The sequence below is a fragment of the Myotis davidii genome, unplaced genomic scaffold, assembly GCF_000327345.1.
Source record: "Myotis davidii unplaced genomic scaffold, ASM32734v1 scaffold1949, whole genome shotgun sequence".
Lineage (NCBI taxonomy): Eukaryota > Metazoa > Chordata > Mammalia > Chiroptera > Vespertilionidae > Myotis > Myotis davidii.
In genome coordinates this window covers 922,016-932,947 of record NW_006300366.1, presented here as the reverse complement: position 1 = coordinate 932,947, position 10,932 = coordinate 922,016, and the positions used below count along the sequence as shown (strand labels likewise).

General features: G+C 43.1%; 2 protein-coding genes across 4 annotated transcripts in view; one reads left to right on the top strand and one right to left on the bottom strand.

The window, feature by feature from the left end:
* HOMEZ (homeobox and leucine zipper encoding) overlaps positions 1-7,406 on the top strand; it is a 16,314-nt gene extending 8,908 nt beyond the window's left edge. The window contains exons 1-2 of one of the 2 annotated variants that reach the window (XM_006776791.1): positions 7-72; positions 5,702-7,406. In XM_006776791.1, the coding sequence (XP_006776854.1) occupies positions 33-72; positions 5,702-7,299 (1,638 nt within the window). In that variant the 5' untranslated portion in view covers positions 7-32 and the 3' untranslated portion in view covers positions 7,300-7,406. Of the gene's footprint in view, positions 1-6; positions 73-5,701 lie in introns of those variants that run through there. The other variant, XM_006776792.2, reaches the window with a different exon arrangement.
* Positions 7,407-8,893: 1,487 nt separating this feature from the next.
* Positions 8,894-10,932, bottom strand: part of RNF212B (ring finger protein 212B) — a 25,933-nt gene continuing 23,894 nt past the window's right edge. For both annotated transcript variants that reach the window (XM_006776793.2, XM_015572485.1), the window contains one exon: positions 8,894-9,881. In XM_006776793.2, the coding sequence (XP_006776856.1) occupies positions 9,816-9,881 (66 nt within the window). In that variant the 3' untranslated portion in view covers positions 8,894-9,815. The remainder of the gene's footprint in view (positions 9,882-10,932) is intronic.

Below are 10,932 nucleotides of genomic sequence, written 5' to 3'. Positions count from 1 at the left end.
CGCCCTGCCCTCTCCCCTTTGCCCCCCGGCCCATGGTGCGAGGCTGGGAGCCGCCGCCCGGGCCGGACCGCGGTGAGTGATCCCCAGCACCCCCCGGACTTCCCCTCCCGGCCCCCCGTTATGATCTCCGACCTGCGGAGCCCTATCTGCGCGCGGGGGGCAGAATTCGAGTTTCGAACTCGCCGGGTTGTCTCTCTATCTTTTGGACTTTTCGGTTCCCGGTCGGAACTGGGGGAGGGTGAGTGGGTGTGTAGGGAGGAGGCAGGCTGGATTGGGACGCCCTTGGCCAGGGGAGGATAGAGACTCGCAGGCTCCCTGGGGCTCATCGCCCCAAATGCAGCAACTTTTTGTTCTCTGACCCAGTTTGGAGCCTTAGACTGCCTGTGAAATGGAGGATAGGAGAAACGTTTCCTCCCCAGGCCTCCCTCCTCCCCATGACTACCGCCTGGCGACCTCAGCATACATACAGAACCCTGGCCTTGCTTCTAGGGGGCATTGGCCTTTAGGAACGGACGGTTTAGGAGGAACTGCCCCTTCTGACCCCCTACCCAGCCATACTCAGAAAACTTACCAGGAAAGCGAGAACCCGAGTCCTCAGAGAGGTTCCTGGTGTTGCGTCCTAGTCTGAAACTTGTAAACTGAAAGAACACTCAAGCTGAGACCTGTTTAGTGAGGTGGGCCCAGACCAGGTCTTTTATCATAGGAACTTTTCACCATACATGTGAAGTCCTTTTATATGATTAGGATAGGTAAATGGCAGTAATTGGAAAAATATAAGCCAGTTAAAGTTAGGATTTTTAAAATGATGCATATATATGTAAGCATTGCTATTAAAAGTATGTTCATTTCATCCTAGCTGATTTGGCTCAGTGGATAGAGCGTTGGCCTGGGGATTGAGGGGTCCCGGGTTCGATTCCGGTCAGGGGCACATGCCTGGGTTGTGGGCTCGGTCCCCAGTGGGGGGCATGCAGAATGAGCCGATCACTGATACTCTCTCATCATTAATGTTTCTTTCTCTCTCCCTCTTCCTCTCTGAAATCAATAAAAATATATTAAAAAGATACAATAAAAGTATGTTCATTTCACCAATCTTTTGGGGGTAGCCCCCGAGTTTTCTTTGTGTAAGTCTGCTGATTGGAGTTCTCAATTGACTTTATGGAATCTATACAAGCAAATCTCAAATCTGGCTGCACTCCGAGAACTTTTTTAAAAGTACTGATGCCTGGGTCCCACTCCAGACTAATTAAGTCGAAATGAGGAGGGTGCCCTGCTTTAAGTTTCCCAGGTAATTCTAGTGTGCAGTCTGATATGGGAGCCCCTGCTTCTCATCTGTGATTTTCAGGTTTGATTTCTTTAAAATATATTTTTATTGATTTCAGAGAGGAAGGGAGAGGAAGAGAGAAATAGAAACATCAGTGATGAGAGAGAATCATTGATTGGCTGTCTCCTGCATGCCCCACACTGGAGATAGAGCCTGCAACCCAGGCATGTGCCCTGACCAGGAGTCAAACCCTGACCTTCTAGTTCATAGTGGCTCATCCACTGAGCCACCACGGGCCAGGTTTGATTTCTTTAAAGTGGAGTGAGAATTTTAAACTTTTTGAAGCAAGCTAAATGCAGAATCCTTTTGAGATTTTTAAAAATTGTTTTAAGTCCCCTGCCCCTCCAATCTTTCAGTTGCCTTGTCTACTCCCAATTCAACAATTTTCAAAATGTATACTCTTTTGTATTGTCTTTCATAGGAACTGTTGTTTTTTTTTTAAATATTTTTATTGATTTTTTACAGAGGAAGGGAGAGGGATAAAGAGTTAGAAACATCGATCAGCTGCCTCCTGCACACCCCCCACTGGGGATATGCCCGCAACCAAGGTACATGCCCTTGACCGGAATTGAACCTGGGACCCTTGAGTCCGCAGGCCGACACTTTATCCACTGAGCCAAACCGGTTAGGGCTAGGAACCATTTTTAATGCACTAATATTTCATTGGTTTATGTAATGTTTACTTACATTATTATATAAATATAGAAAAACAACGGCACAAGCAGGTTTGGAATCACACATAACTGGCCCAAGTATTCTGGGCAGTAAAGCAGATTTTGGCACACTAGACAGGAGCCTACCAGACTCTAGTATCCAGTACGCTATGGGTATTGGTCATATAATCCAGTGGGTCAATGAAACCAGGCTCCTGGCGCAGTTGACCATCCCTCCCTTCCACTCTCTCCAACTAATATCACCAATACCTACTTAAATTTTCTTGAGTGTTCCATCCATTCTTTCCATTCATTCACATCAAGCTGTTTGTTCCTCTTCAAGCAGTTATCACCATTGCCTTAATAAGTTGGGAGAACATTAGACAGAGGTTCTAAAGCTGGACTTCTGAGCAGCCAGTGAACCCCCTGAGATTAGATATAATGTGTGTGAATATTTATTTGGGGGTGGAGTAGTAGTCATAACTTTCTGAGTGCCCATAACTTTTATCTGATTTGCAAAGTTTCAGGATCTAAAAAGTTGAGAAGCACGTAAGTTGAGTATTACTACAAGTCCTCTAAGGCCCTTAAAACTGTACCATCAAGACACATTTCAGCCGATACTTCTCTGAATAAAGATTTAGGGAACTCAGCAGGATCATATCTAGTCTTTCTAACTGTCTCTTGCTTTAACCATAAGCCTAGGCTCAAGCCTAAAGTTCTGAACATCTATCTTTTCCCCCTAGGATTATGTGAATGCCTAATCTGGTAGCTTAAAGCTGCTCATTCCTTTTTGCCATCTGTCAGGGGTATGGCAAGCCCAAAGGGAAAGAAGGGCAATATCCTGACTATTTTTTTATTAGTGAACCACTAATTTAATTCTCATGAACCACTCTCTAGTTGTAGTTTTTATTTTAAAGTCAGATTCTTCCAGGGAAATACCCAGTTAAACAGCTATGGCTTAATTTAAGCCACCATCTATATTAGGAAGTCTTCAGTAACTTGTGTTTTGCATAATTGGAAAAGTGGACGTATACAGTACACCAAATACAGTATTTGCATTACTGCTTATTACATTGAACTATCAAGACGATGCCATGAGAATCTGAAGGATAGCAAACCACATAAATGAAATCAGAATGCTTCCTTATAGGCTTATAGCTGTGCCTGCCTTATTTCCTATGTGGCAGTCTTCATCCTCATACTGGAGGATGCTACATTTATTCTTTATGCTACATTTTTCTCATATCCAAAGTGTTACTGTGTCCTTAAAGAACAGGGTACAAGATTGTAAGGGTGAGGGTGAATAAAAAAAAAAAACAGGACACAAATAAGGTTAAGTAGATGTCAAGTGTTGCAATCAAAGTATTCTCCAGCTTAAGTTTGGTGGTGTTCCTGTGGGTTTAGACTTGACTGTGCAAGCAATTCCTCACCAGTTCCTCACAGGCCACTCAACCATGTCCGGGATGAATCTGGAGGGTGAAGGTAAAGCTACCACACTGGCAATTCAGCTGGCAATCAAAAAGGATTTATATCCAAATTATGGATTCAACTCTCCTAAAGCAGTGATTTTTATACTTTTTTAAAACTGCAAAATCCTTTCTGGAGTTATAACCAACTTTCAAAATATAAGAAGTAAAAAAAAAATCACATGTAATTTTCCTCTTGTGCCTGTTAAAATCTGGACTCTGCAAAAACAGATTGAAAACTAATTTTAAAGAATTCAGTTTTTGCCTCACTTCCCCTATTGTCTAGGAGGATCATTACCTTATATCAGAATCACCCCATGAGGCTGAAGTAATGATACAGCTATTTATTGAGCCTTTGTTCTAGGTATATAGTCAAGTGCATTTTTTCACTTAGTCTTAAACTTGTGAGTTATAAAGCTTAGAGCAGTGATGGCGAACCTTTTGAGCTCAGCGTGTCAGCATTTTGAAAAACCCTAACTCTGGTGCCGTGTCACATATAGAAACTTTTTGATATTTGCAACCATAGTAAAACAAAGACTTATATTTTTGATATTTATTTTATATATTTAAATGCCATTTAACAAAGAAAAATCAACCAAAAAAATGAGTTCACGTGTCACCTCCGACACGCGTGTCATAGGTTCGCCATCACTGGCTTAGAGGGTTAAATTACTTGCCCAAGTACAAGCAGCACCCTAGGAAGTGGTGGAGCCTCCACTAACCTCAACTTTGCTTCACCCCAGACTTTCACCTCTAACAGCTGATTTGGGCCGTGCCTACACATGATACCTTAGCACATAGCAGGTACTCAGTAAAAATAGATAACTTTACATATACCCAGCACTGTCTCCATTTTTTACACATGAGGAAACAGACTCATGTAAGTCAGTAACTTTGGCCCAAGAGCATGCAGTTGGTGACAGAACTGGGGTTCAAACTGCAGACTGGCCTCATTTAAGAATCATATTTTTACCAACTGTGCCATACTGCCTCCATTTACCCTCTTAAGGTTCTCTTCACTATATATTGCCTTTAGGTTCTGCATGGACTTCAGTTAAGTTTTGCTTGTTAAAAGGGAATGGTGACATTAAAATGCTTCTGGGTTTTTCTGTTCATCATATAAAACCCCTCATTACGCTGCTCTATTTGTAATTTTCTGGACTTGAGATTTTTCTCAATTCGTCTTGTAGCACTGCATAGGAATCCTGTCCATCTTTATTAACATGTCTCTAAGGCCCACACGGGGAGCTGAAGTAAAATTCAGTCAACAGGATTATCCTGGGGAATAACAGCAGCAGGTATTTCAGGAATGAAGCCTGGTCAGGGGCTATTCCTGAAATCCCCACTCAGAACCAGTGGTGCTGCTGGGCGGCTTGCAGGACCTACTTACAGTTTATGAACCTGCCCACCTGGGCCTGAGAAGAAGAGATTAAGAGCTGCAGGCCTTCCGCCCTGTGTGAAGGGGGCTGTTAAATTCTGAGGGGTCCCTAGGCTCCCTGGAGAGAGACTGAGCAGTTGGAAGAGACAAAGGCTGGGGGGGAGGGGATAACCTTTGTTCCAAGGATGAGTTGGGGGAAGAAAACATTCCCTTCTCTCTACCCTAGTGGGGTGGGGGTGGGGTGAGCCCCATTTATCCTAGATACCTGACCTATCTCATCCTACTGAGAAAAAAAATTAAAGCTATCAGGTTTTAGGGTTTAAAGGCACTATATTACCCCCCCCTCCCCAACCAACAAGGGACAGAAAGGGGGATTGGGCAGAGGAACAGTGCTGTCCTACCTTCTAGATTTTCATATAGTATTCCCAACCTATCTCCACATTCTAGAGCTAATGAGTTGTTAGGAGCTAATGAGTTTATAACAAGAGGAGATTACTGCTCCTCTAGTTTTTGTAGTCGAGTCTTTATATGTTGTGACTCTTGTTCCATGAATGTAGTGAAGTAAGTTTGTATTGGAAAGGTAAAGGCTATATAAGGATGTTTTCCTTGACATCTAAAGACAGATTTTCCTCTTGGTGAAAACACTCACTAGTCATGTGACTGGGTAATTATGGTTTTTTTCATACACATAATAGGAATTTTAGCCGGCTCTGACTCATAGGGTTATGAAAGTAAATGAGAAATTGTTAGAGCACTTTGAAAGCAAAACAGTACAGTACACATAGAAAGTTGATTGTTTTAGAGTACAGCATTTTGTTTGGTAGAAACTGAGCAGTGGGCCAGAAGAGGAATCCTAATGACTGAGCTGTTTCTCTGCTTACAGCTATCTCTGAAGGGCACAGATCAGAAAGCAGCATGCCTCCTAATAAAGAGGCCGGCAATCTTAACACCTCCCCTGCGGGGCTCATCTGCCTCCCTCCGATCTCCGAGGAGCTCCAGCTTGTGTGGACCCAAGCAGCCCAGACCAGTGAGCTGGATGGCAATGAACACCTGCTACAAACCTTCAGCTACTTTCCCTATCCCAGCCTAGCAGACATTGCCCTTCTCTGTCTACGCTATGGGCTGCAGATAGAAAAAGTCAAGACCTGGTTCATGGCCCAGCGCCTCCGCTGTGGCATCAGCTGGTCATCTGAAGAAATAGAAGAGACTCGAGCTCGAGTGGTATATCACAGGGACCAACTCCATTTCAAATCTCTCCTCTCTTTTACTCATCATGCAGGGCGGCCCCCAGAGGAGGTGCCTCCTTCTCCAATGCCACCTCCAGAACAAGTTAGTCTTGGAATAGTGCCCCTGACTCTCAGTGAGCCTGCCCAGATGAAAGGATTGAAGGTAGAGCCTGAGGATCCCTCAGAGCCAATGAGTCACCAGAGAGCAAAGGAGCCTCTGATGGCGCCTGGCAGTGGGGCATTCTCCCACCAATCAGGATTTTGGCAGGATATTCAAAGCAGTGATCTCTCTAAGGAGCAGGCAGGCAGGGGTCCTGACCAATCACATGGCCTAGGTACTGCTTCCTGGAACCACTCTACAGCTGTCCACCAGCCACAAGCTCGGGATAAAGCCCCACCAATCTCATTACTTGCCAGTAGTTATAAGCAGGGGTCAGCATGTAATGTGACTCCTTCTTGCTCTACCTCTTCCTCTTTCCAGATACTGGCTAATGGAATTACAGTCACCTCTAAACCCTCCCAGCCACTGGGCTGTCTCCCACAGTCCCTGTCACCCAATGAGCAGGCTCTACCCATACATGTGGAGCCAGCCTGGCCCCAGAGGCTGAGGCCTAACTCGGTACTAGGCAGCATTGGCCCTGCAGAGTACCTTTCCCCTGATACCCAACGCCAGCGAAAGACCAAGCGCAAAACCAAAGAGCAGTTGGCTATCCTCAAATCGTTTTTTTTACAGTGTCAATGGGCACGGCGCGAGGATTACCATAAATTAGAACAGATTACTGGTTTACCTCGGTCTGAGATTATTCAGTGGTTTGGTGACACACGCTATGCCTTGAAGCATGGGCAACTAAAATGGTTTCGGGACAATGCAGTACCTGGTGCCCCTAGTTTCCAGGATCCAACAATTCCCACACCATCGCCTTCAACCCGCTCTTTGAATGAATGGGCGGAGACACCACCTCTGCCAGTGCCCCCTCCTCCACCGGATATACAGCCCTTGGAGAGGTACTGGGCAGCCCACCAACAGCTACGGGAAAGCGATGTCCCTCAACTGAGTGAGGCGTCAAGGCTTAGCATCCAGCAGGTACTGGATTGGTTTGATTCTCGTTTACCTAAGCCAGCTGAGGTAGTGGTTTGTCTAGATGAAGAGGAGGAAGAGGAGGAGGAAGAACTGCCTGAAGATGATGAAGAGGAGGAGGAGGAGGAGGAGGACGATGACAGCGATGATGATGATGATGTGATCATACAGGACTGAATGGGGGCTATGGGAGGGGCAGCCTTACTAAAAGACGAACCAACTTAGTAACTGTTTAAACAAAGAAACCACATTTTAAAAATTACCTTGTGGCAAAGAACTGAAAAGCTTTGTGTTTTTTAAGTTGGGGGAAAGGTGGATATTTTGAGGGTGGACCAGGGAGGATGAGCATAAGGCACAAAGTGAGGTAGGGATTGAATGAGCAGAAATTCAGGCCTTAGCTTCAGGGAAGAGTGCTAAGGATCTGGTCCTTTACCTATGGGCTGGGCCAGGGCTCTTGTTCTCATCTGCTTTTCTTTTCCCTTAGTATACCACAGGGGAGCTATGCCTTAGTCCCACGTCTATAGGAGGATTGGAAAGGCGGAGTAAAGAATTTTGATTCCAGTGCATCCCTAGTTCAGGCTTAGGGAATGTCCGGTCCTGCCAAGGCATTAGGGGTGAGTTAATTAATTAAATGTTTGACCCAAATAGCAGGCTAATTTTTAAGTTTATAATTTTGTATGGCCCAAGAATGATGCTATAAATATCCTAATGGCCCTTGGCAGAAAAAGGGTTCCCCACCCCTGGCCTAGTCCCACCATTTTTCCTGGAATATAAGGCTGCCTTGCACCTCTCCTTTTCTCTGAGCACAAGTCCACCCTTAATGCAGCTAAGAATCTCAGTATGTCCCAGTCTCACAGATACTTAAACTCTTCCTCATACCAACTCCCATGTTTTACCTGCTTCATCGCTGAGTCGCAGAGGAAGCAGAATGTTTTTTCTGATACGGGGACCACTTTGCCTTGTACCTTTTTATCTCTTTCCAAAATCCCCATTCTCTTCGCTATGTCTCAGGGTAAATCTTCCCCATGGAGCTTGTGAAAAAGTTTAATAACTGGGTGGAGAATAATTTAGACTGGATATTTATTGGAGGTGGGAATTAGGAGAGATGTCTTTTTTAAAAAGTAGAATTAGGTTACGGAAAGGTATAGGAGAGGGGATGGTTTCTACTGTTCGGAGGACTACAGGTGGACTCCAGGTTTGGTTTTACAAACCTGACACCCTCCTGCTTAACTTGGCAGAGGCTGATTTTTCATCTTCCTGGTGTTGGTTCAATTTTGTATCCGGAAAAGAGACTTTCCCCTCTCTTTATAGGATCTGTCTCGAGGGCAGAGGGATCATGGTCTTTGACTGAATTATATGTTTAAGAATGGTTTTCATCAGTTGGGGGTCAGGTATAATGATATCAATGAATTAACCATCTAGAAATAAGAGTGGTAGCCCCAAACTGCTAGAATAATAAAAAGGCCAAAAATAAAATTGTTTCTCTCTCCTCCACTTTGCCACTTCTATGCTTTAGAGATTAATGTAGCCAAATACATTAACATTCTGATTTAATATACATTTTATTTATTCTTGAAGCAGCAAGATATATTGAGGTAAATTAAAAGAACAATAACTTTGCCCTGGCTGGGTAGATCATTTGGTTAGAGCGTTGTCCTGATACACCAAGGTTACGTGTTCAATCCCCCTAGTCAGGGCACATACAAGTATCAGCCAATGCATGCATAAGTGAAACAACAAATAGATGTATCTTTCTCTCCCTCAAATCAATAAATATTAATAAAAAAGAACTTTGAAAGGCAGTAGATCAGTATCACTAGGCTGATTGTTTCCTATACCTGCTACAGCACCGGCTCTTGCTCAGAAGATGAAGTGTGTCTGGAAATGCCTTTAAAAATAAATCCAGAGTTCCAGAAAGGGTAGTGGCATCTTAGTTTATCTACAAGGTCATTCCCAAGACCTATTTATTTCTGGCAGATGCTTGCTATTTTACCTCACCCCCAATATTTTTGCTTAAGGCCTGCCTGCCTGTGGCCTACCCATTTAATTCTACCCCTTAGTACCCAAAGAACAATACATAATTGATCTCAGTGGTATTGTTCTTTGCCCATTCCACCATCCTAGAGCTTGCAATACTAATAGAATTGCAATAGCAATAAAAGGACGTCTTTATTATCTATGTACTTTAGTAAGCTGAACATCTTGTCTCCAACTATTATCAGACAGAAAGGAAAATAAACATTTAATAATAACTAGGCATAGAGGAAACAATAGGCAAAATGAAAAAAAAAGTATAATAAATTAGGACAGGGAACAGAATTGTTACTTGTTAACATTGGCAATGGGAGAATATGTCCAAAACTAGAAAATGAAACCCAAAAGTAAAACCTAGTTAATGAGTATATTACCCCCACCCCCAAGGATGACAAGAGATGTTTTTATAACCTTTGTTTCAAGTTGTAGGAAATAAGAGGGCTACATGTCTTGTGGGAGAAATGTAATCTTCCTGAAGCACTAGCCTTATATAATACCTAACCACTTTCTAAGGAGGTAATATAGGGTGTACATAGTAAAGATAGAAAGTACAGAATGAAACCAGCCAGGGGTACATTTCCTAAGGCCATCATGCCTAATGGGTATTGGATGCTAGTCTGTCCTTCAGTAGCATGTATAGATCAGACCTTGAAGATGTTCTATCTGGGGTTGGTCCATGCTTCTCTCCCCCTGGCTAATCCCATCTGCCTTTGTTGGTAGAGAGTCTGCAGCAGAAGAGAGAAGGCAGATACGGATGTTTATAACCAAAAGGGCAAATAAGGACCTCTCAGGCTATTTTATGAAATTCATTAGGACAGCAAACCACCACCATTGCTTTCACATAGTTTTCTCCATTGCATGATAACTTTTCCAAACTAAGATTTGAGACATCACAGGCTTTATCGCTACTTATGAAACGGTGGTATTTCAGTGTGATATTATCTGGTGGTGATAAGACTTCTATTTTAGAAGACCCGGAACATAATACCCACAGATGATTACCAGGGAGGCAGAATTATGCCTCCAGGGAGGTGGCACTTCCTTCAATAACTCTTTCTTTAAAAACTTTGTTATAGAAATTTAAAACAAAAGTATAGTAGTGTAATGAACTCACATGTACCCATCACCCAAATTCAACAAACAACTCAAGGCCTATTTTTCATTTCTACTTTGTCACTGCGCCTCTCCACTATATTATACTAAAGCAAAAACCAGATAATCACTTAACTTTCTATCCATTAATATTTTAGTATGTATCTCCAAAATATAAATTATTTTTAATTTCATTTTATTTTGTTAATCCTCACCTGAGGATATTTTTCTATTGATTTTTAGAGAGTGGAAGGGAGAGGGGGAGAGAGAATCATCGATGTGAGAGACACATTGACTGGTTGCTTCCCAACACACCCTGATGGGCTAGGAATCGAACCTGAAACCGAGGTATGTGCCCTTGACTGGAATCGAACCCGAGACCTCAGACCAATGCTCCAGGGCAAAATCAACTAGGGCCAGATAGACTATTTTAAAAAATATAACCACAATAGCACTATACCTACCAAAAACCCCCCAAAAACAACCTGTTAATAATTCCTTAATATCAAATGTGCAAGAGGTATTCAATTTTCTTCAACTTTTTCATAAATGTTTTTTTACAGTTAGGGCCCATATCTTTGTAGATGGTTTATACATTTCAATTATTTTCTCATCTGTAGGATAATTCCTCCATTTGTGAGGATCTTAGAGCAGGATGTTATTTTCCCAGTTTTCCTAGACCCT